Source organism: Onychostruthus taczanowskii, unplaced genomic scaffold (assembly GCF_017590055.1).
Source record: "Onychostruthus taczanowskii isolate IOZ18803 unplaced genomic scaffold, ASM1759005v1 scaffold8, whole genome shotgun sequence".
NCBI lineage: Eukaryota > Metazoa > Chordata > Aves > Passeriformes > Passeridae > Onychostruthus > Onychostruthus taczanowskii.
This window is the reverse complement of record NW_024505892.1, coordinates 10165278-10191647: the sequence shown is the minus strand read 5'-3', so window position 1 is coordinate 10191647 and position 26370 is coordinate 10165278. Positions and strand designations below refer to the sequence as shown.

The 26370-nt window shown below is 39.5% G+C and overlaps 1 protein-coding gene across 1 annotated transcript; it reads right to left on the bottom strand.

Annotated features, from left to right (window-relative positions):
- Window positions 1-368: 368 nt before the first annotated feature.
- On the bottom strand, window positions 369-25939 carry LOC121346132 (WT1 associated protein). The gene is made up of 8 exons (XM_041423640.1): window positions 25722-25939; window positions 21574-21611; window positions 21435-21490; window positions 16526-16584; window positions 14820-14947; window positions 8290-8468; window positions 3403-3557; window positions 369-1592 (listed from the first exon to the last, which is right to left on the bottom strand). Exons 2-8 carry the CDS (start codon window positions 21601-21603, stop codon window positions 1009-1011), a joined length of 1191 nt encoding a protein of 396 aa, XP_041279574.1. The 5' UTR covers window positions 21604-21611; window positions 25722-25939; the 3' UTR covers window positions 369-1008.
- Between the last annotated feature and the right edge of the window lie 431 nt (window positions 25940-26370).

The window sequence follows — 26370 nt, the reverse complement described above, 5'->3', positions numbered from 1 at the left end:
AATTCCTTATGTTTTATAGTTTAATTTGTGCATTTACCATTAGGTACTTCAAGCTTTTGGTTTGGCTTGTTTTTTGTGTTTTTCTGTAATCATTAATAAAACCAAGTTCAAACTCTAAGGTTTACTTTTATTAACTTCTCCTTTCCACCTCCCCCCCATCCCCACCCTTTTTCTGCCAATAAGGACAAAACCTTTGGAACAAACACTATCAGGCTGTCTTGAAATTAGTACTAGAACACACCTACAACTTCACATACTGGGCATACGCTGTATCAGAGAGGATTGACACAAACTCAACTCAAAAGCAAGGACTATAAATACACTGCATACAAATAAACCATGTAAGCCAATGCAGAACAATGAGGAAATTACATTATTAAAAGTTTTTATTTAGGTTTGGTCAGTACAGGTAAGATAATATTGGAGTCACAGAGCAATATGCATCAACAGGATACAACAGTTCTTAAAAACTGAGTAACTATGCACACAATCCATAAACATTCGGTCACCTAAGGAGAAAATGCACAGATGTATGGTGGGAAAAACTGTAATTAACACTGAAACTACTACAGGACTCCTTCAGTAAGTCCATCTTTTTAGTGATAAAACTACTGTACTGGGCAAACTTGGCAGTCAAACCCACAGCTATTATGACAAATCTTGAAGGTGGTGTTAAGTATAACAGTATGAGTAAGAATGCCCTTACACAGCACAGGTTCTAGATATACACAGATTTGTACAGACATCATTTATGTTATACTTTATGGAAATAATTTCCATTTCAACTTCACATTAACTCATATAAAAATAACTTGAGCTACACAAACATCCTTTTAGCAACATTCAACGTAATTAACTGTTAAAATTTCCGAAGTGGCAGAGGTATTGAAGCAAAAAGAAACCCACAAAAAGGCAAAATTGTGACAAGTATGCACTAATTTAAACGGCTTCTGGACAGTATCCTCTCCCAATTTCAATGACACTGTATAAAAATTTTGCAGAAAAATGTTACAAAACTGAACCCTGCACATTTACACTGGAGTCCAAACCATTCTGGACATGACGAGAACCCACAGTTCTGTTACCTTTCATGCTCACTGTTTTCTCCTCTTGAGGATCATGATTGGAGTCTGTGTCATTTGAGTGGTGAGTGAGAGAGTTTTCACTGCCAGTGGGAGAGTCTACACTTTCATACCCAGTACTGAGCTGGTTTATGTAGCTACCACTTCCTCTACCAGTTCTATCTTCAGAGTGGTTGGATAGCTTATTACCATTCCCTGGAGAAGCTGGGAAGTCATCTTCCGTGCCGCTACCCTCCCTATAAAATCCAGGCCCAGACGTCCGCTGATGGGAGGAGCTGCCATTGCTTGGTCCGTTTGCCAGGCGGCTGCAGTCTTTGCCCGCAGCCTCTCCCTGCTCGGCGGGCTCAGAGGATGGAGTCCTGCTGGTACCTGGGTTGGAGGCCTGGGACTGCTGCTGCTGGTACTGTGCCAACTGCTGCCGAGTCTCCTTCAACTGCTGCTGAAGAACTAGAATGGTACTCTGCATACCCTCTACCTCCTCATCAAGCTGGATGATGAAGTCATTCAATTCTATGTAAAGAAAACACATTTGTTGCAAACACTTAATAGCCCATATACAGTTTAAATCTCAGACAAGAAATGAAAATCGCATAACTCAACATTTTATGCTGTAATTTTTCAATGAACTATTTTCAGCCATCAGGTATGCACTGGTTTTCATACTCTGCCTCTGAAGGAGAAAATGCTTAACAACTGTGGTATTGACCTATTCTCTGTACTGCTATTCAAAGCATGTGAGAAAGATAAAACTTCTGGGCAAGAAAGGAAGATATTTGGAAAAAAGCTCGTAATTAATATTTTGCAAGTAGATCCTAATGTGTCTACTTTTACTCAAATGTAAATCCCTGGCAGAAATACTGTAAAAGTGACCATTAACTATATCCATATATAAGAAATCCGAGTTACTGCAAAACCCCATTCAGTAGCCAAAAGTAGTATTTTTCATCATCTTTCAAGGAAGTTTCAATTCTTACTGTGTTTAATCCATTAAATCCTTCAAGAGAGGACACAAAAAGACCTTCTTACCAAGAAGAGTGTTAACAGATTTCACAGGTGTTTTGGTATTTATGTGTCAGAAAAAGGTTTTTACATTTAGTATTGCATTCTGGAACAAATTTGGCCCCAAAATAGTGTAATAAACACTGATTCAGTGTTCAGTTCAAGTGCACCATAGGTGTGCCAGAGGAAATAAAATGTGAACTGCTTAACACTGTAAAAATTTAAAAGAAAGTGTTCTTGCTGCTACAGAAAATAATCATTAGGAAAATTCTTACTGCAGGAGTACTGTCATCTTGATTCACATATGGGCAAGAAGCAACCCAATGCTGGAGATTACTACATTCAAAAGTAGCAGTCTTTAAAGAATGTCTACACTTCCTTCAATTATGTTCTTGGTAAATGAAGTGCACTATCAAAACAGTAGTTACTATTCCCACAAAATGACACTATACAATCATTTACTGGAAGAGTTCTAGTTATTTTACACTGCTATTTTCTCAAAGAGATGAAAATATGATTGGGGAATATATATTCTTAAAAACGCAGGACATCTCAGACTTAGATGAGATGCCATATTAAGTTTCTGGTATCTTACAATCTTCAGATGTAAAACAAAAAGATATTCAGGTCTACGTGATGTCTATATAGGTTATATCCCCAAGGATTACCCATATAGGTTATATTCAGATAACCTAATCTAACATTCTATGAAGAGTCACTGACACTACACAGAATTTGAGACTGAAGACTTTTAACCTGCATTTTCCCCTCCATTTAAATTGTGCAAGAGGTCAGAGTTTTTAGATCATTTCCATTTAAGTTTACAGTGTCGCAAAATTTTGACTATAAACACGATAAGACATTTTCATTCATCTGAGTTACCAAAGGGGGGGCAAAAAAATCAGTTTTTCATATTCTTAGGCATTGTTGAAAAGAATTTTTAAAATAAATTCCAAATGAGTCAGAGTTAACAAGAAGCTTTCTGTTCTCAGTGCATGCCTAGGCTATATGTTAACAGCTTTCATCCTGCCAATTCACCAGTAATGTGTGCAGTCTAAACATGCCCTATTAAACAGAAGACTTACAGTATAAAAATCTCTATTTCAAATACTGCATTCCTGGAGCTGTAAATCCCACCAGTGCCCCCAAATTTAAGGAATGTGTTTAACTAAGACTACCAATTAATACTTACTATTGTCATATTTTACTCAATACTGCCCTTTCAGTATGGCAAAGGTGATTTTGTATTATGTATATCATCACAAAATCAAACTTGCAGAAGTGCAAGGCAACTTCTATTTTCGTTAAAAAAATCCCTTACCATCCTGACTGCTTTTAAGTTCCTCACTATATTTCTTCTGTAAAGCCAATTCTGCCTCAAGCTGTGCAATACGTCCTTGGGACAGCTGCCTTCCAAGCTCTTGATTCTCCTGGATAAGCATTCGACACTTCGCCATTAACTTTTTCCCTGTTTGGCTGCAAAGGAAAGAGCCATCTATCACAAAATGAATACAAAACCTTCAGTTATCTTCCTCAATCACGAATAAAGACAAAAAGGAGATGCGATTTCTGCATGTCACAATTCAAGGAACATTATGCCTCAACATAATTGTCATAGCAGAAAGTCTCCCTATAGTTACCACATGCTGTTCCAACGCCAGTTGATCTTCTGTCGCTGTCCCACAAAGTGCAAGGCAAGTTTTATTACTGAAAATATGAATAAGCATATTGTACTTTTTTAATATCAACATCTGGATTATCAGTATGCACAATCTTGCATGTGCTAATTCTTAATGGAGTTAAATATTTGATTAAAGATGTGTTTTGCAATTCAAAAGATCAAGGACTGCATAGAAACTACACAAGCAAATTATAAGCAAAATCATTTCCCATTTGTTGTAGTAATGAAATTTAATAACAGTTTGGGTGAAGAGAAGTTGCTTGGGGGAAATAATAAATCTCGTGTTCATTTTTCATACTGACAACTGTTTTTCTTTAAGAGGCTTAAACATTCATTTAAATGCTGTCCAGGTACTCTTGTTTAAAAAAATGAGATGTCCATTTTTCAACTCAACTTATATGTTTGACAGTCACATGCACAGTCTGCTTCATGATTTCTATGGTCAGCATTTCTTAAGTACATCTTGTATGGTGAAGAAGCATGAAAATGTAGCTGAACATTGGAAGGACATCAAGGAAGGGGTATATTATCTATCTACTTCCTTTAAAATGACAGATTTCAGATTGTAAGTAATGATCATTAGGACACTCAGTTTCTGAAAGAAATGTGAAACAGGTAGAAACTGACAAGATCTTCTTTACTAAATCAGTAATGTTACACATCTTTAATCTTCATGATAAAAATCTCATTGTAAAGCATTATAGGAAGTAGTATGCAAATTAATATATAGGCAATACAGCTGACTCCATGAAAGAGAGAAATTAAAGTCCTTTAGGACTCTTCGTCTGCCAAGTCAGGATAGCATCCCCAAACCTCCTTTTAATAGGCTCAGCACCACAATGAAGCTGTCTTCTTTTCTATAGAAGTGTAAGCTCTGGCAAAACCCCCAAACTTGAACAGTTTTATTGTGAATTTAATAGCAAGACTTGCATTACTCTTCAAGACCGAGAAGGTCATTTAATTTTTTGTATGCTTTTAAACAAGTGACAAATACTGAAAAAAACTGAGGATTAAAAAAGTAGAAGAGCAAACTTCTGCTACAATCACAGCCACAGTTCTCTTCTGCAACCAAAACACAATAATTTAAAACAGCAATTCCTTATCAACTACCTTCTGAGCACTCAAGCCTTAAACAACTTTTAATTTCTCTGCCAACTCAGCCCCATTTAACATTTTTCAACTGACTTTCCCAAATCTTTCAGATGGGCTGCTCCAGAAGGAATCTGGCTGTGTAAAGTCCTGGAGGCCTGAAAATCTGCTAAAGGCAGCAGCCTGTTTTCTTTCTTGATGTGATGTCCAATGCCAGGTCCTTGAAGTTTAAATTGTGCCGACCTAATACAGTCCAAGTCGCACATTTAAGATGCAAGTTTCCTTAGAGATGTTCATTCTGTGCAAAGCAGGACCACTTTGGAGATAACCAATGTGACAGATCCCAAAAGTTATTAGGCAGACATGATTTTTAGCCATTTTCAAATTCTTGTTAATGTATTCACCATCACTACAAATAGAAAAAGTTTACAATGCTTAAGTCATTTAATGCTTTTCTCTTCACAAACCAACATCAACTGCAGAATCAGCAAGTACCAGTTACCTTGGAATTGGGACAATTTTAGAATCCCATTAATATCTTCAGGTTAACTCCTGCCAAAATGTAAAATATTTATTACCTGTATAGAAATTTGCATAGTTACCTATAATGCTATTTCTTCCCACCAAAATTTTTCCAGATGTTCTGAACTAGTAGAGAATAACCCTTGCAATTTATAAAAAAAGACAGCACATCCAAGAAAATTAAATACAGTAACTACTAAAATAATTCCTATGAACTGTAAAACTAAGTTCAGCACTGTTTTCACAAATCCTCTTGAACATACATGCAACAAAACCTGTAAGAATATAAATGGTTAAATTTCAGAAGATTAAAGTTTGTTGTACTAGGCTTACTGCAAAATGACATTTCAACTAAATTTGATTCAAAGTTTACACTCTGCTTAATGATGGTTAAAATGGCTTAGCATAGCCATTCCTTTGATTACATGTCCTTTTATTTCCCCCTTCAGACATCAGCAATGTTTATGCTGCACAGCCTTATCTACATTAAGGTCCAGAGCTAGCTCTGCTTAGGGCTGCATTAAGCATTGCAAGTTAATGTGTTAACTACCCCAAGAACACCAGTTTAAGATCTGAATAGGGCCATTGCCTCTTTTAAAAACTAGGCCAGATGCCATGAAATGAGTAGTTGTGTACAAGGATGGACAGTCAGAACAACAATGGGGTGAGGAGGCCCAAGATGCAAAGAGAAGGAAAAAATCCGACAAATATTTTACATGAGCCAATTTCTTCACTTTTCAAGAAATAAAACCAGTAAAATCCTAACCAAATTAACAAATCCTCAATTATTTACCAGGAAATAACTAACTTTCTATATTCCAGGCACTGCATGTATGAATTATGTGCATTCACACCACTGACTTAAAATTAATTATGCAAATTAGGGATGTTGTAGCTAAAGAAATAACATTTTCTTTTGACACCTGGGTTTGAAAGGATGTGGCAAGTCACTTGTCTCTCCTCAGTTGTACTCACACATTCAGAGCCTGAAGACTTTAGAAAACAACCAAGCTGCATCTAAATGTATTAAATAACTTTCTGAATTCCGAGTTAGAAACAAGCAATCTGCATAGCATGCCTCTTTCAACATATTGTAGGGAGCTTTACAAATGGCTTGGTAACACAAACATTTTATTAATGTAAATCTTACCTCTGTTTTGATGCTAGATCAATAAAATCTTAGATACTGCTATAGCAAAATCATTCCAGATATATCAGTTTTAAAAAGGTAAGTTTTTCTGTGGATTTTTCTTTTGGTGTTAAGTCACTACTCATGCAAAAATAAATAAACCTGCATAAGTATACTACTCACTGATCCAGTATTAATCAGCTGAAGCACAAACAGTTAAAGATACTTCCAAGTCAAAATTATGTAATGGCATCTTAATAAAAGTCAGCAAAACTGTTAGAATACATCACCTTCTGTGACAGCTGAACGTCTCTTTAATTTAAAAATGTATTTTTTAAACTGAGTCATAAAACGTTGCCCAACTGTTTTGAAAAATCAACACCTCAGATTACTAAATAGAAGTCTATTTGCTATGGGAAAAACAAAACACAAATGCTACACCAGATCTACATTTTGCTTTACAGACCTTAGACATGCGCTCCCAACTGTCCCAGATTGCTACTCTTACAAGTAGCTTGGGACGACAGAACAGTGGCATCAATAGAGTAGCAAAAACTCCTTCACTGAATCCACCAAAGAAAATGCATGCATTTAAGGTTTTTTTGGTTTGTTAAAATACTGACTTTGTTTTCAGCGAACGAGACAATGCAGAAGTAACAACCTGTTCAATTCTCGTTCATCCCAGAAGTTTCACGATACAACAATATAACCAGAAGTGTTCCTTGAACTATGTATTACAACTATTTCAAGGCACATTTTATAGAGAAGCACAATACAAAAAACCCCAGGTGTACAACGGAATAAAAACACCCCACCAACACTGAAGACAGTTGCCATCATGTGCCTTCTGTATTAAGCATTTGAGATCAGTTCTTGGAATGAAGATTGAAAAATTCTCATTTCTGCATGAAAACATGCAGTGAAATTCTTATCACAACCAGTTTTTCTTATACATGCTAGTTGTGATCAAATATATATTGCTTCAACAATTTTAAACCTGCATTTAGATGGAACGTACATTTTTGTACAGTCCTAATTTTGAGGCGTCCACAGTATTACCAACCATCCAGAAAACAGTTCATTATTTAGCAACAGTGACTTAAGGCTGCATCAAGTGCTAGAGTGCCCAAAGGCTAAACAGTCAAATGTGTACACTACCACTGTTGTGATATCAAATAGCACTCTTGTGGCTATTCAAAACTGGTTAGCAAGTAAATTCTTTAATGCAAAATTCACCTCATCGAGTTTTGACCCAGCAGTTCAGTGAACAAGCAGGAAGTCCAGTCTTATTGGCAAAACTGACTTACAGTGTCTCTAAGTCACTAGGCTCAAGGTTAAGAGCGAAGCATATTCCACTTCTACATTTTATGGGAATTTTACATGTTCAATTCATGATTTATAATCTCTAGGTTCTCTCTCCTCCAAACTGTCTGTAGACACAGTGTGCCACAGACTTAAGACTTCTGTTTCTCCCTCTATTTTCTTCAAATAGAACAATTTTGCAATGTCTACATGTTCTAGAAAAGATTTTTTCGAAGACGGCCATTTCTTCAGAATAGTCCGACGCTGTCAGGCCTCTGAAGCAAAGGGGAGAAAAAAGCTGAAACACAAGGTTCATCTGGTAAGTTTTACATTAAGCATTACAAGCTGGACAGTATAAGAATGTGGCTTTTGCCTCAAAACGTCTGAGTCTTGGTGTGGAAACGAGTACTTGGCTGTCCCACCATAGCATTCTCGTAGTGGGACTGTCAGGGAAGTCTTGACTGGGGAGTATTTGTTTTGTTTACCTATCAGGCGTAAATTTCCAGGCACTCAGTTCATTTTGGGCTTGTTCCAGTTTGTCTTTAGTCTGTTCCAGTTCACCTTTCATTTTTAGGAAAAACAAGTTGATGGCTGGGTCTACCATTGTTGATCGCAGTTGCGCAACACTAGGCTGCTGGACTTGCTTGAGGTACTGAATCTGATTCTGCATAAAATAAGAAAAAAAGTCTGTTATTCATACAACATTAAAGAAAAATTATAATTTCAATACCAACAGTTACTCCAAAGTTACATCAAGGTAGCTTGCCTTCTTTCACAGTATGACCTGAAAAATGCAGGATAAAAACCACTTGTGCACATCTTGCACCCTCGTCCATGTGCCTGCTCAGCCAAGCCCCCATCCTAAGCACGCACCATGCTTAACCTTTCAGGGCAGATTCCCCTCCAGATCCCAAGATTTTCTAGGTGTCAATTTAAATTTGTCAGAGCAGTATCTGGAGAATTAGAACGCTCCCTTTCTTTTCTATCGGCCTGCACTCCTTCTGGGGAACAAAGGGCATATGAAAAGAATTATCTGCTTAAAACAGTTTATTCCCACTAAAGTTCAGTGGAAGTTATTAAGGAACATTACAGCAAAAATTGAAAAGAAATATTCACAAGCAAATAAAAAGGTTTTTAGAACCTTCTAAGGTTTTTTGCAACTGCAATAGTCCCTTATGATGCAAGGGCGCACATTTCTTAAAAATTTAGAAATATTAACAGCAATTAAAACAGATTTTGGTTGGATTTTATTCTCTTTGCAAAACCCATAAGCCAAAGAAGTTACAATTTTATAGGTTTGAAACAATTTTATAGGTTTGCAAAAGTCAAAATTTCAGAAGTAGTAACTGAGAGGTTTCCTTTTACATGTAGTATTTATTGTCCAAAACAAATGTAAATAAACAGACTTTACTTTAAAAGTTTCTTCAATTTTAATCCCATCACAACAGACGTATTTAAAAGTGTACAAAAAGTACATGTTTAGAACCCTGCTAATCACCAATACTGCATCAGCCTGCACAGAATGTGTTGATTCTTAAATTCGATTTATTATGCTCCCTCTATCACACGCATTTAGGCAGTCCTGCAACCAGACTTGAGAGCAAGAGAGTTTAACTGACCAACTCTAAAGAGAAAGAGTCCCCCTGCACTCTCTCCTTTCCTTGGGGGACACAGCACAGCCAGCAGCACTGACAGCATAACTATGTTCCTGTACATGCAGTTACTCTCTTATGGGGTCTTTACCCAGCAGCGGTGAAGAGGAAGTACAGAAGTCCTACGTAAATTCAGTGTGCAGTAGCAACCTCAGTCACTTCCAACTTGAGTGTAACATGTTTCAATTTATATATTGTTAAGTAGTAAAAATTCCTGGATTTAATTTCAAGTGGTTTCAAAGGTACTGGAATAACAGAAGTATTTCCTCTGACAAATTAATTCGGTATTATAAAAATACTTAGCTACTTAAAAGTCATCATACTTTAAATTTTAAATAGACAAAGTTCTATGTATGCAGAAAGAAATATAAAGGGAATAAAGTACTGCATATAAATATTTTCAAGAAATAAAGAATTCAAGGACCCACATACAATGTGGGTAATGTACCTAGAAACAGGAAATCCAGATTAAGGTTATGCTAACATTTCTTGGATGGCATTTTCCCCTCTCGGGTCCTTTACCTCACTGAATGCAAAATATATTGCTCATTGAATAAACATCAATTTTATTCATTGTTACTGATGCTTATTTTCTATCCACTCAATTTTTTGATTCTTTTGCTACTGAAGTATTTCAACAACCTGTCAATTCTTTGTGATGGCTAGAGCTAGTAGACAGTAAAATGGACAACTTCACTGCCAACATATTTCAGCTATATAATCATGACACAGCAACATTGTTCCCAATCCATTTTTAAAGAGCCATCACTAACAGGAGGGGGGGGGGGGAAGGCCATGTTCCCTGTCTTACCAAGGCCCAGCTTCCTCCCTCTTCCACTGTAAATCTAAAACCTGTAACAGATTCCCTGGATCACTAGCACACAGAATGGCTGCCGCTGCTCCTCAGTTATGCCAGAAATGTACTTCAACACTGCGGAGGACCCAGCCAATGCTGTGCAATGCCAGTCATTTGACAACCACAGGCGTCTCTGCAGCTCACACTCCTGAGCCCAGCAGATGGCACCTGCACAGGACTTCAGCTCAATCATCATTTCTAAAGCAGGCATGCAGAAAATTGTTAAGCTTAACAATCCTTGCTCATTCCCTCCCCAAACTTGAAAGACCATTCATTCCCTCCACTTCTTCCAACTTAAATTTTCTCAATTCCTCCTCAAGTGCTTTCTGCAGTTGTTAACTCCACAGTTCTCATCTGTCAGGCTTTTCATCCATGAAGACCTAACAACCTCCTCCCAGTATAACCTGCTCCTAAAGCAAGCCCAAGTGTCTTCCCTTTTCTGCCCATTTCCTAATTACATCTGCCTTCCTGCTTAGCCAGTCCAAACCTCACATTCTTGCTCCCTCTAATCACTTTCTGGTCTGAGTCACCTCCCACCGATATTCCAGGTGGTAAGGGCTAGGGAGTAGGAGAGTTTGCCTACAGTCAGGACCAACTTCAGGCTACAGCTAAACATACAGGAATAGTCATGTCCAATGCCAGACCCCAGGGAATGGGCACTTTAACACCTGAAATGCCTACAGACTGTTCATATTCCCAAACATGAAAGCACACACCAGCTGGTATTTTTCAAAAGCCCATCAGATGGACAAGTAATTTTCACAAACAGAATAAAAATCTTGCTTTCAGCTTTCTCTCTGTTCCAACCCAAGGCAGGAGAGCACTGAAAGCAGTCTATTTAGAGGACATCAGGCAGTGTGAGGTTTTGTTCATGTTGATTTTCATTATTTTGTTGAAGACAGACAATAACATTTTCAATCCCCCTAGTTCTCACATTCTTGGAAACAGTTGCATGCTTTCAGCTGAAATCATCCAAAGATAGCTACAAAGAACAGACTCTCTAAACATGACGAATTTACAAAACAGATCACAGGTGCCTGAGAGAAAGCATAAGCAACCTAAGTCAGATCAACTGTATATGCTTCTTATAAGGAAGGAATGAAGTGCACAACTAAGAAGAGAAAAAACACAACAGAACTGTAACCCAAACCACAAGAGTAATGACTACTACAGTCCAACTGCACCCACAGAAAGTTCTACTCGTTGTTATCTGTTCCATGAAAAACATATTTGAGGAGCAAGTATTTCCAAATGTCTACCCACTTACTTACTCAGTAACTGTGCAGTAGCCTGGAAGAAGGCTAAGCCTTTCCCTGAAGTGGCATTACCTTGACCAACACCTCTGCCAGAAATAAAGCTTTATGTAGAAACCATAGCCAATACTTTATCCACACTCCCCCAAGAGCATCAACCTCTTCTAGAGGGTTGTTCCTCCTGCGAAAAGGTAGCTCAAGGCTGCTGCTGACAACAGGGCACACAGGATGTTAAACGCCTGAACTTCAAGGTAGCCCTTAGCAACCCTAAAACCACAGAGTAACTCTGCAGCACCTGCCACAGACTTTTACTAAGCTGCTGCTCTAAAGAAATCCATACATTCTGCTGCTAGACTCAGCACAGAGCACTAGAGACAATGGAGCTATGCCCTCCCCTCCCATCTTGTTTCTTCAAAATCAGTACTGACACAGAATAAGGGCAATGATTCTGCTACTCTGACAAGCACACCTACACTTTAAGATGACAACTGGTGACTTTTGTAAGCTGAAAACACACTAAAAAGCTACTATTTTAAAAAAGGGTGAAAATTAAAACACCAAAATAGTTAATCACACCCTATTTTAAAACAGAGCTACTGTACTTTAGTAAGCAAGGTGTTCGACACAAGTGATCAGAAAACTCAGTCTTTGCCAACTACTAGCAGTTGAATACGGTATTAAGTTTTTAACCATTTAAATCTGAAAGCACTAAGTTTGGAAAAATGAAATTCCCCAAAAACACATCTGCAGATTTTCAAGAAACTAGACACCGTTAGTCTTTCTAATTATAATGTCACAGGAAACACTGAAGGCTTACATATAAAAGTATGGATTATTAAAGAATTGTTAACTATAATAAAAATATGGAAAAATTATTTTATGGATTAAAATAAGGCATGTCAAGTAACATCACATGATTAATAGCTTATTAAATGATTTAGCAACCTGTAGCTTAGCTTTGCATCCTATCCAACATATTTTTCTACTGTTACTGTAGTGGAAAAAATAGTCCCTAGTAATACGAAGCCAAGCAGTCCTTCAGACCTTCTTGAAACTATGTGCATTTTTAAACTGGAAAATACCTAATGGTGACCATATCTGCATTATATACCTCTAGTGTATCCATTTTACACCTCTTCTTCAAGGATGCCTCTTCCTACCTCCATATACTGTGGAGATTACATCCTCAGTGTTACTCTTGAGTCAAGAGCAGGAGAAATATAAGCCACCTGAGTGTGTGGTCATGTGTCTTTTTTGTTTCTTTTTGGTAGGTGTTACCCATCCTTTTTTCTTTTTTAAAGTATACTGAAAATAAAAGCTCCTCAGAAGTTCTTCTAAACAGATGTTCTGGAAAGATTATGTGGCTATAAACATCTAACAAAGTGTAGCCAAAACCCCTATAGCCTTCATGATAGTCAAATTCAAAGCATTAAATACTTGAAGTTTATAACTTTAAGGGAGGAAGAAAGGCAAATACAGCACACACAAATTTGGTTTTGGTGAAAATATATTTTTTTATTTATTTATTTTTAGTATTTACTACTTTAGCTATATGCTAAGAAGTTCAAAAGAAAAAAAACCTGGTATTACTGCTGTTCCACATGGAAGAATTTATCAGTACAACTTCACAAGTGAAGCAGGACCAAGGCAGTAGCCTTACAACTAGGGAAGTGTTGCAGTCCAGTACCAGAACAGATCTTCACTGGCATCCTGGGCTGCATTAGCAGAGTGCTGCCAACAGGCTGAGGGAGGTGATCCTTCCTCTCACTTGACACTGGTGAGATATTTGGGGTACTGGGTCCAGATTTGGACACTGCAGTACAAGAGTGACACAGACATATATCATGAGGAGGCCAATGAAGGGCTGTGAGGCTGATTAAGGGGTTGGAGCACGTGACACACAAGCAGAGGCTGAGAGCGTTAGGACTGCTCCATCTGGAGAAGAGAAGGCTCAGGAGATGTTACCAGTGTGCATAAATACCTGATGGGGAGTAAAGAAAGCAAAGCCAACGGTGCCCACGGAAAGCACAGAAGGTGATGGGCACAAACTGAAACACAGGAAGTTCCACTTAAACATAAGAACACACATCCTGCTGTGTCAGTGGTTCAACACTGGCACAGGTCACCAAAGACTTCCGCAGTCTCCATTTCAGGAGATGCTTAAAAGCCAATAGTGTGTACTCCTGAGTAACCTGGTCCAACTGACCCTGCTGTGAACAGGAAGGCTGGACTGCAAATCTCTTCCAACCTCAATGATTCTGGGCTTCATTTGTTGCCACTGCAAAGTAAGGTTAATCTACTTTACTTTTTTTTTTCCAGTTTATAACACTGCGAACTAAAGTGATCTTATGGTCTTAAGAGCAGTGAAAATACTGTGTACGGAGTTCAGTCACACTACTGTGACTGAACTGCTCTGAAAAACTTCAGGTAAAAAAGAAAGGAAGACTTAAAAAGCAAAGGAAAGCTACAACACTAGTCATTAGTTTTGCACAGAGCTTGCATTTTGCTTAAGAGAAGCTCTGAAGAGTATATTACCGAAACTAGCAATAAGCTTTTTACAATCCTCTCAGAAGCCGCCAGATTGAAGCAGAATGAAAATCATGTTAAGAAGGTAATCCAACATGAGGTAGTTTCCAAGAAACCAAAACTAAACACAGATGTAAAAGGCACAGAAAATGGCCAGAAATGAAGGACAAGAAACAAAGATGAACAAAATACATATTCAGAACAGCAGAAATTAAGCAGATCTGCCAAATTTCGAAAGAACTTGGAACAAGTCAGTAGCAACTTCACCTATCCAGCCAAACAGACAGAGGCTTACAAATAGGCTTACATTGTCACCCAACAGCAATGTGTCAGCCTGAAACCTCCCAAATGAAACCAAACAAATGCAATCATACCCTTACATTTGCTCCTGACTCTAATGATACTCAGAAGTGACATTTTTGTAGATGTGCACTGCAGATAAATGCTAGAAGAAAGCAAGCACTGCACATGCAAGAATTATCTTGAAGTAAACCAAGCTACAATCACAACTGCTGCTGAAAATCAACAGCAATCACCAATATTAAAAAACCCCAAACTCTTAAGAAGTGATATTTACTAATTCAATTAAACTACCCTGCTGTGTCTTTTAATGTAGAAAGTGTGATGGTGTAGCTACACAAAAAAACACTGCATAGCACATAGGTACTGGCTCAACAGCCCACGTTGCTGCAACAGTTTCAACACACTTATCCTTTCTAAATACTTACAGTACACTCTTGCATCTCCTGTTCCTTAGTTGCCAGCCTCATCACCAGAATATTTTCTCTTCGAGCAGACTCTTGCTGTTGCTGTTTCAACTTCTCTTCGGATTCTCTCAGCCCCGTCACATCATTAGCTAACACAAGCAACAACACAGAGAAAGCATGCTTTATAGTACCCTCTCACAGGAAGTTTTAAAAAGATAGCTAAAAGAACCTAAAAACCAAATTCATAAACAGAAGTCAAACAGTTACACTTTTTGCAGGCATGTTTATAACTAGCATAAACAAAACACAAAATGTCATTAAGTACTGGAAAAGATTAAAAACAGGTGGCTTTAGAGCCATATTCCTGGTCCTTCTGTAAGGCTTACTAAAAATTTCAAGATGCTTCCATGTTTGTATAGGAAATAACTTTGTGCTGCAAAACCAATCTACAGCCAGTAAAACACTGCTGTTTATGGGCAATCCTCAAACTGGCCTCAACACTCCCTAAGAAAACTGTAAGACATTCAAGAACATTCTGTCATAACTAGAATTCTGATCCACAGACATTTATGAAAAATCATATATGAAATACAAGAGAAGGCAGCACATTTCCAAATTGCTCAAACAAAAACACACGCAAGCAACTCAATACCAACTGCATACACTGACTCTGCTACTTGTCATATACAAGACAATTAAAACTCTGAAAAATTTAGATTTTCATTTTTTCCTAATTTCTGGAGAATAATCAGCTGTAAATATAACCTGAACATCAAAAATTGCTTCAGGACAATGATTTCTAAATAAATCCTTGCAGATAATTCATTAACACTGATTACTATGGCCTTTCCAAAGTCAAGAAACTATGAATGTTGAAACAACTTATTTATCTATGTTTAGACAGTTTGAGATGTGAATGGAATCACCTGTTTCCATTTGCTGTATTTTATTCTCTCCAAAATCCAAAATATTATGAGACAGCAGTAGAAGAAGAAGGTAACAACAGCAAAAGAGAGGACATCCATTTGGACTGACAGAAAAATACCCTTCAAACTCAGTGGTATTACATCTTTAAGTATTTAGACTGAAAAGGTGAATGGAAAACTAGAAATATACCATCCCTAGCTGGCAAGGTAATTTTTAAAAGTGACTTAGGATTGGCTGCTCAGTCACTCCCAGAATGTATTCATATTTTATCATTTCAGAGTGGGGTGTTTTCCCCATATTATCTTCCAAAAGATCAAGTTTTAATGACCATGTAAGAATGACAATCAAATCTGCCTAATCAGATCAAACAATCCTTGGGGACTCATTTTAGACATTTACCTCTAAACACTGTTTCCCCTCCCAGCCTTACAATTCTGTAAGACTACTAAAGGCACAGACATTGCTGGAATGTTTCAGTAGACAGAGTTTCCTTTTCTAATGGTAAAGTTCTGAAAGTACACCTATTTATGGGGTTATGCTTTGAATCTTTCCTCTACCCAGCAGTCTGTGTCCTATAGATGGTGGGAGAAATTTGCAACTGGAAAAGTAGTTGGTAAGGAAGCTGGGAGAGGCTGAAAACTTACAGTAGAAAAAAAAAGGGGCTCTTTTCCTAACAAGTAACTGACATAACAGATTATTGTATCTTGCTTCTAGCACTTCTAGAAAGCACACATATTACTTGATCACTCTGCTTTATACATTCTAATAATGTGCACCATTTTGGAACACAGCTAACTTACAATTAAGGTCTGTGTACTTGCCCTCCAGAGCTTGTACGTATGCTTCATATTGTTTCCACCTGTCACAGATACAAAAAGAAAAAAGAATTTTCTGAAACTCTGTTTATTAAATCAAGGCATCGCATTCCTAAGCTTTCAGAGCACACACTGATACCATAATCAGAAAATGTCAAGGAATTACACAATTGCACAAAAGACAATTCCAGTTTTAAAAAAGGAGCTTTTAACTGTGGAAATGGTTAAATTTGCATCTCAGAGGAACAAAATGGTAGTTGTGCACTACAACACTTAAAACTGACATCTCAAAAATCAGTATTTTAGACAAACATTAGGATCAAACACTACTTATTTTGCTAGCTTATTCTCACAGCAGAGCAATTCAAACAAAATTCTGTAACAGAAAGTGCCATACAAATACAACATTAAGTATGTTACCAAGTGAACAGGACAAGCAGAAGTGTATCATAATACTAGAAATGGCAGTCTAGGTTAAGCAGTTGTATCAGCTCATTCAGGTTAAGACCATTCTCTGATTACATTCATCATCCATAAGCCAAACAGTTTAATAACTCTTTGAAAGCAGGTTATTTAGGAAATTCATCCGCAGTCAAAAAACATCACCTAAAAACAGCATAGCATTTTATACAAACCATCAAATCAGTAGCAAATAAAGTCTGCTGCAAAGTTTAGCATGAAATGCTTTATGAAAAAGTTCACAGCACGGTGTTTTGGGATTTCTAAGTAGCACTCTGCACTACATAGTAGTACTATGTGTGTTCCTCATGATGGTACAACTGCACACTATAAAGAAAATTCATCTAATAGCTTACCACTACAGGGAAGGTGTCTGTTCCCTCCTCCCCATTACCTTCTCTCCCTGATGCGTACTTTATGCCAGACTCATCACAACTGCTCCATTTTAACTCTCAATTAAAGTAGTGGTGTAGGTTAGAAACTATAAAATCTACCTCTAGGTAATTTGGACCGTTAGTGAATTCAAACAGCACATTAAAGTGTCTAAAAAACATCAGAGATCTGTAACAGCAAGCAAGACCACATCACTGGGAAAAGGAAACGAAATAATGAGATCTCTTCCTACAAGCAACAACGAAATTTTACATCTCTTCAGCTGAACATCACAACAGCATGAATTCTCAAAGCTCTGTAAGAGAGCAGCAGTATTCATACTTAACCCTTAAACTAATCTCTCTGCTCTACGAAGTCCCACCATTTGACCATTCAAAATTCTATGTTAGTTCAGGAGATTTCAAGGTCCCAGAAGTAAAACTGAAATGGCCTACTAAACAGCAAATCTAGAAAGAAAGAACCTAATTTTACATTAAAAACCTGACATTCAATAAACAGTTGGTCTTCAAATACACAAAACTAGTTCACTTTTAAGTTACACCTCACAGCCCAAACCCAGTAATTCTCAACTCGTGAGACCTGCACGCTCCCCTAACAGGAGCAATATACAGAGCAAGTGAAATGAGGACATCACACATGTTAAGTAGATGTGCCAGACCACTAGCTGAAAAAAAAGGAAAAGAACCCCCAAAAGAACCACCCACAAACAAACCATGTAGCCTACGGTCACCAAGAATGTTGTAGATAATAGGTCTAAGTCACCTCTCAACAACTGCTAGTATTTAGGCAAGAACCAAATTCCTGGAAAAGAAAACCTAGATGGCACTAGACCATGACATGGATTTCAAGTCATATGCCTACCAACACCTCTAGAAAACACACCTATTCAGATGTGGCATTTTGTCAAAAACCTGGTCAAAACTTGCAGTTCAAGCAACTTGTATTGGGCCTGGCTGAGACAGAGGTAATTTTCCCAACAGCAGCCCTCACAGCACTGTGCTTTTGCACTCATAGCTAGAATGGTGTATACCAGTGTTTCAGCCACTGCTAGAAGTGCTCACGCATCATCAAGGCATGTTTTCCAACATTCCCCCCTCACCAGGATGCCAGGAATGGGCAAGATCTTGGGAGGGAACACCTTGACCTCCTTGCCTTGCCCCAGATTACACCTTGCAGCACATCTGCAGCAGACTAAGGCAGCTCATTGCTGAATCTGAGTGGGGGAAGAATGACAAAGGCTAAAAGGTAGATTTTTTCCTCCCATCAGTTTGCTTTCCACTCAATATGGTAGTTTATGTCCACAATCTGATGGTTCAAAATTAATAACCTGAAGCGCTTCACTGAAGTGCTACTTGGAAAGGCATTCAAGAACAGACACAGGAGAACAGGGAGGACACTCCTGAATCTGTTCTGTGTTCAAGAGATTGCTTACAGTCCCACAAGAATTGGAAGGTAACCAAGCAGCATTATGTCAGTTACTTAATTCTCCTAATCCTCTAAAAATATTTAGCAGTCTTCATAGAGGTAATTTGAAGCTATGAAGTCCTTCATATATAAGGAAAAGAAAAGAATACTTTTTCTTGAAGCACCCATTTTTTATGCTGAACTTTGGGGTTCAAAGTAAGTGATAAGCAGTTAGGGGTTAAGACACACACTGAAACCAGGCCATTCCAAAACTGATGGGCTCTAAGTCTCTGTTGACTGAAGTTTAGTAAAAGCACTGTATTTCCTCAGAAATACTTGTGTATATTGGAGTGGTTCAGTGTTTTACCAGGTAACTACTCAGCTAAACAATGAGGGCAATACCAATCAGATTTTCAGCTATGATCCACAGAATATTTCATTACCATATTCCTGGCTCTTCTTTCTCTCAGGAGCTCCTACAGTCAAGCTAACTACTGCACTTAAGAGGGGAAAGTTTAAGATGCCTCCAGAGCAACAAGTCATGAGACAAGCAGAAATTCAAGGTCAGGTCTGAAGGCTCTGTGTTGGTCCTGCTCATGTTTAGTCAACAAAAGTTATGATGAACAAACCTAAATTATGTACTTCATGGAAAAGAACAGTAAAATTGGGACTCACGGCTCAGAAACTGATAAACCCCCCCCCCATTTTTTCTATATATGTATTTCATCACTGCAACTGTACAGCAATGGTGACATTACCTAGAAGACTAAAAGGTGATTACACATGTCTGTCTCAAAAAGCATTTGCCTCATGGAAGCATGGACCAAAAAACCACATTCCAAATCTTAAGACAATCTAAGAGGTCAACACATGCTTTTCTACATCTCAAAGTAACAGAAATGGCGTTGATTAATATATGTGTAATATTTTATTCCAGCCTAAGAGCAAGAGGTCAACACATGCTTTTCTACATCTCAAAGTAACAGAAATGGCGTTGATTAATATATTTTAATAATAAAATATTATATTTTTTAATATTTTAAAAAATATTTTATTCCAGCCTAAGAGTGGAGCCAGCAGTTAGTGCAATAATCACTAGTTTTACGTGAAATCACAATTAGAGGTGAATCTACTAGAAAGCCGTCATTTGCTCCCCACACAAAAAGTGTTTGAAAGACTGATCTATGCAAACTAATAAAATGGACATAACTGAAATGGAATTTAAGTTTCCATTTCTGGGTCTATCAAACAGTTATTCTCCTTAAATCCATCAATGCCCTTATTGAGAGCATGTTAGTTTTAGCTCTTCTACACACTAAGAAGATGATTCAATAGCAACACAGCGGTCAATAGCAAATTCCCTTCTGCCTCTTGGTTAACACAGGTGAGTTGCTGACATACTTTACCTCCTTAGGTGTATTCCATCACATTCTCTCCTGAACATGCGCTGGAAATTCATCCCTTCTATGTAACAACTAATGAGTGCGAGTTACAGAAACTAATTACAACTGACAGCCTTTTTGTTTCCACACTATCAGTCAGAAAGCAAGCGGCACAGAATCTATGCTTCGGTACTTTCACATGAATTTTATCACAGGAAGTTAAGGGCACAGCTTTGGAAACTTGAGTTTTCTAAGAAAAGGATCACAGGGCCAAAATCACTTATGAAAGAAGCACTTTTTCTTACTGTTTAAATACATTTTTCTTTACAACCCAAGACTGGATACTCAGAGGCAGACAGAAACCAGTTTTAAACAGATGGAGCCAGACTGTTTACTCCCTGGAAAAAAACTGTCACCCCAAAAGTAACTGGCAGGATAGTTTACCCAGACAGGAGGGTAGCTGATCACCATGCACACTAAGTGCTGTATATGTAACCCCATGTTTCTACACAATTTAGTCTTTGTCCTATGAAACAGCAAAATTTACTAGAGACCCTAATAACTTGGTGTACAAGAAGTCAAGAACTAATGTTTACCGCAATGCAAAGACTATTGCAGCAGATAAACAGATGCCCCACAGAAGGCTAGTCTGGCTAGCTCCTGGCTTACGAATCAGGAAATTCAGGCATACAGAGACAAGTGGCCTGAGGTGGTTTTTTTAAGCAGGTGGTATGTGCAACAGAATTCCCTATAATTGTTCCTGTGATGACACTTAAGCTTTCTAAAAAGTTAAAAAAACAGGCAGGTTCTTGCTTATCAAAGTTCTAGGCAACAAAAACTTCATTTTAACATTTTTCTGTTAATATCTGAACATGTGAAGACAACTGCATGAACTGAGAAAGTGTAAAAAAAGTACTGCAGAAGTAAAGAGTTGACATTTTTCTGATGTCTAAAATAGCTTGCTATCTATCAAGGAATGTAAGCAATCATATCTTCTATACTTATGAGTGAAGAAAAAAAATACTTGTACTCATGTTCTACAAAATACTATTAAGGATTTTGCCTCTTGGGAAAAAGTGTTCCCTCCCAAACTACAAATATTTGAGACAAGAGGAGAACTTTACAGAAGAGATACCTTATGAAAAAAATAAAACTGTTTTTCAGAACAAGGATGCTAAAAGACAATGAAAGAGTAATTTCACACATCTTCCACAGGAAGTTCACTAAAATGTTGAGATGGAAAAAGGACTTTTTACCTTAGGATAAGCTCATCTCTAGGCAAAACCTTAAAATCTGCTTCACTAAGGCGAACCTATGAAGCAAAAAGAAAAGCACAACTTATCAAGCTGTCCTGATTATCTGGAAGGGTGAAGTCACAAGTAATTTTACACATACCTTCTTAGGGAGAGGTTCTTCATTCGTCATTGTGAACTCTGAAGGGAGAGGAAAAAAAAAAAAGAGTTTTATTTAGTGTAAACAGAACACTGAAGAAGTCAGAAACTTATAGCCCTAATCGTTTTGGTTTGCAATATTACACCACTGAAATATTGGTTTCACACAATGCAGCACCAGAGTACAAAATAATTACGTATGTCTGCTCCTGTAATCTAGACATAGTCAGATACACTTTTTCTAAAAGTTACCTCAAACTTTCTATCTAAAAAGCCAATCAGTAATCAATCCTTCCTATTTAACTAATCAAAACCACCCAACTTTGAATCAAACTGACATTTAGTATATGTCTACATCTACATAACATCGTATTTTACAAGGTAAAGGATAATCAGGGTGTGAGGAAAGCAATTTATACTACTGGTCCTCCTATTTGGAATAAAAGAGAATAATTTGTGAACATTACAACATGTTCCTGCAAGTACTTATTCCCTTAAGATTCAAATAAACAGGAAGTACTGTTATTTTAAAACCCGTGCAAATATTCTCAGGAAAAGTAGGATGCAAAATAAATGGCTTAGATAGGCCATGAAACTGAATTCCTCTGGTGCATACAAAGCACAAGAGGACTGCATTTTGCTAGGTTAAATATTCACGCTGCCCTGAGTTACAGGACATGCTTCCTTATCTCTTAAGAGTAATACACAGTATTTTCTACAACCATGATTATATAAGAAATACTGAGTTCCTTAATCTTACAGGCATTCAAGTAACAATAAATGCAAGGTTTGCTGGAGGCATGCATCTTTGCAATATGCTTTCCAGTGGAAAAGTTGCATATAATAGTAAGAGTTGAGAAGCTTATAAAGCTACTACTGCATATGTACTAGGGAAAGGATGTGTCAACTCCTTAGTTGTGAACATTTAGCTTTAAAGAAACAATGCTCTTAAGGATTAGATATTATATTTTTCTCAATGATTTTTATGGATTACCTTAGTATTTTCACAATGACACTCAATGTACCAATTTAACTTTTCCAAATCCTCAAACTGTTGGTCAGTAAGACAAGCAAATACATTCCAATGAAGCAGAGTGTTTTCAAACCGCACTGACAGCACTACACAGCACCCTACCAAACAAGGTTCTGGTTCACAATAAACACTCACACTCCCTTCCTATAATAAATACTGACATTAGAACCCACAGAAAGAAAACATTCAGTAGAAGCATCTCACTAATGAATGGCAGCTTCCTGTTGCTAGGCTTAGTAACACACAGGCACCTAAGTGCTTCCCTAAACTAAGACGTCCCCTTCACTCCCACCCCTTCCCTCCTGCTCACAAGTTACTCAAGCAATTTGCTTGAACTTCTGCATGCAGCTTCTTATATGAAACTGTTTTACCAAAAACATACCTCAAATATAAAACACAAGCATAAGAGGCTGCTGACACAAATTGCCACTGCCCAATTCAATCATTCAGAGTAACTTGAAATTACGGAGGGAATGCTTGTGACCCTTGTATTTAGACTGCCTACCTTCCCCTTCACTGTAATTTTTCCAAAGATTTTTAGAGCTTTTAACTCCTTTGGAGTTTGGAAGTAGTCTTGAAGATCACAGCTAGTGTTAAGTTCCTGACAGAGAGAAACATGCTTTTCAGATGTCACACAACTACAGCTAACACCGATTAAATGGTGCACACATGTCAAGTCATTACGTGCCTGTTCCCCAAAAAAGTACCAGAAGCACACAAACACCAGAAAACCTGAATTTCCCCCAAAGACCTGGCTTGTAACCCCTGCTGCAGCACGTGGCAATTACAAACATACAACTGCTGTCACAACCATGACTACAAGAAATCAAAGGTTGATGCTTCAGTGCAAAGGTAGTCAAACCTTGCATCTCCAGACCTCACACAAAATTCCAGCACCAGATCAGGCTACTCTAACCTCTGCATCCAGCACATCACCGTTTACGGAACTACCTCTTGTTTTCAGACAAGAGCACGAACGACTGAACTTATGACCCCCTGCATTACAGAAGTTACTGCCTTAGTGCCACCTATTATTACTTCCTATGATAGAGCCACATACTAAAAAATAAAAACACTAGCTAAAAATATTCTGTATGTTATTCAGGAAAAGTTAGGTTGATAATACCTACAGATAAACACTTAGTGCTCTTTCCACACATATGAATTCATCTTGCTACTGCCATGCAACAGATTTTTGGGAACCTGGAGTAACTCAGCAGAAGCTTGAACATTTATTACTGCTCTATGCTGCTGTCCTTGTGCTCCGTGTTTCTCAGAAACAGCAGCAGCATCGGGCTGGCTACAGCAACTGCCACGGTGATTGCCCTTAGTTTTCTGCTAACGAACAGGTGAATCTGCGTGCTGCAGACAACAACTGCAACTGAAATGTTCATTCTCTGCATCGAATGCACTAACTTCTCAAGCACTGCGCAGCAAGAGATGCTTCTTATCACTCGGCTCGCCTCCAGAAGAGATAATCTCTCTCCTACCCATATCAGAAATATCTTGCAAGAACATGATGAAGCGTCACTTTCTACAATAAAAAGAATCAATATAAACAACATTCCTGCATAACTGACTGGAATTAACACAATTGCATTTTGTGATTTATATTATGAACAGCTTAACTGTACTATGCTAACTAAGCACTTTCATGATTTTGCAGAAACAGTGGCTGCCACACACCACTCCTGCATGTCTGCTCCTGGCAACAAGCAACACAAAACCATACACCATACTTAGACTAACATTATCACAGGCACTAAAATAGTTTTTTTTAAAAACTCAATGTTTTAGGCTTCTATGGCAATTTCAATTAAAAGAAATGTGAAACGAGGAAAGTACATTTTAATTTTAGTAACTGTGATAGAAGTCTGCACACCTTTTACTACAGCGTTTATAAAACGCAGGACTTAACTTTTTTAAAAACTTCAATGAAGAAAAGTAACTGAATCAGGTATGAGGCTTTACTTGTTATACTCAAACTGAGAGTTATTTTAATGATACCAAGAAAAGAGTTCCATGGAAAAAACCCCAGTATGGGCTCCAGCTCCCAAAGCACATATGTGTGTACATATATACACAAAACATAATTGACCAAATCACAGAATCGTTAGGGCTGGAAGGCCTCTCTGGGGATTACACAGTCCAACACACCCCCCTCCATTCCTATCCCTACCAAGGCAGGGTCACCTAGAGCAGGTGACACAGGAACGTGTCCAGGTGGGTTCTGGATGTCTCCAGAGAGGGAGATTCCATGACCTGCCTGGACAGCTGTCCCGAATAAGTGTGCTTGAGATTGCTCAAAAATTTTTCGGCTCACACTGCAGCCTGGAAGGGAGTTAAGGGGGAATGCACCACCACAGCAGCCTGTTCCAGTGTTCTGCCGCTCCCAATGTAAAGAAGTTCTTCCTCATGTTCATGAGGTGAAACTTGTGTTTCAGTTTATGGCCACGGACCCTCATCCTGCCGCTGGGAACCACTGAAGAGAGTCTGGCACCCTTCACTTTAAGGCAGCACCCGTCTTTAGGATATTTGTATGTATTGATGAGAGCCCCTCTCAGTTTTCTCTTTCCTAGAGTACACAGACCCAGCTCACGCAGTCTCTCCTCACAACAGAAACATTCCAGACCTCACATCATATTTGTGGCCCTCTCCCCCAGTAGCTCCGTGCCTTCCTCGTACCTAAGGAACCTTCTGACGTTTAGAAAGAAAAGCCTCTAGTCCTGTAACTGCTCAGCCCTCACTCTCGCCTCAGCAACCGCGGGGATCCCGCCCCCCCCGCGGGCCGCAGGTGTTTGACAGACCCAGCTGCTGCGGCCGCCCCCCAGCCAGCAGCGCCCGCCCCGCCGCCCTCGCGCCTCTTCCACAAGGGAAGCAACAAACGCGGCTCCCGCGGCCGGGGGCGCGGCGGCAGCCCAAGGCCGGGGGAGGAGGATCCCGGCCGCGCAGCCAGGCCGGGCTTCGGGGCCTCGTACAAAATGGCTCTAAGTGCTTCCGCTCCTCCCCCCCGCGCCCGAGGTGAGGGATGGAAGCGCCGCTGGGGTTCGGCACCCCGGGACCGCGGGCTGCCCGGTCCGTCCATCCCGCCGGGGCGGAGCGCTCGCACGGCCACTCACCTCCCGCCTGCGGCGCGGAGGCCCCGCGCCCCTCGCACGCCGCTTGCCTGGGCCGCGCTCCGCCTCACATCGAGCAGGGGCGAAACGCCGTCACTTCCACGCCTGCCGCCACAAGCTCCGCGAGCGCCGTCGCCACCAGCTCCGCAGCCAGGACGGCCGCACCTCCCCCCGCCCGAGCTCCCCCGCACGCCGCTCCCGCCCGCTCTTTATTTGCGGGTTCTCTGCGCTACAAAATGGCGCCCAGGGAGGAAATGAGCGCCCGCCCCGCCCCGCGGCCGGCGGCTGCGCACGCACCGGGCGGGGGGGTGGCGGCGGCGAGAGGCGCCGGAGCGGTGCTGGGCCGCGGTGAAGGTACCGCGGACTGCCTGCGGAGCGACCGCTGCGGGGGATCACCACTCGCACCGCCGGGAAGAGGCGGCTCCCGTGGGTTATTAGAGCGCCGATTTAAAGTCCATAGGCCGAACGGGAGGCGCAGCGCTCCTATCCGTGGGGTGCCGCGCGGCCTCCTGTCGGCGGGGGGCGCCGCTGTCCGGCGGGATGGGGCGAGCTGCGTCCGCCTCCCGCCAAACCGGCTGAGGGGAGCGGGGCCCGGCGCCTCCTGGGAAGAGCGCTTGGCGCCTTTCCGGAAGGCTGGCGGAGAAGATGGGAT

Bases quoted from the DNA above. Each gene is read 5' to 3' on its own strand.
- LOC121346132 (XM_041423640.1), bottom strand. From the start codon at position 21,603: ATGACGAATGAAGAACCTCTCCCTAAGAAG. The intron at 14,948-16,525 runs GTAAGTTAGCTG...TGCTTGTGTTAG, and splicing joins CAAGTACACAGACCTTAATT to CTAATGATGTGACGGGGCTG. The intron at 8,469-14,819 runs GTAAGTATTTAG...TATTTTATGCAG, and splicing joins AGGAGATGCAAGAGTGTACT to AATCAGATTCAGTACCTCAA.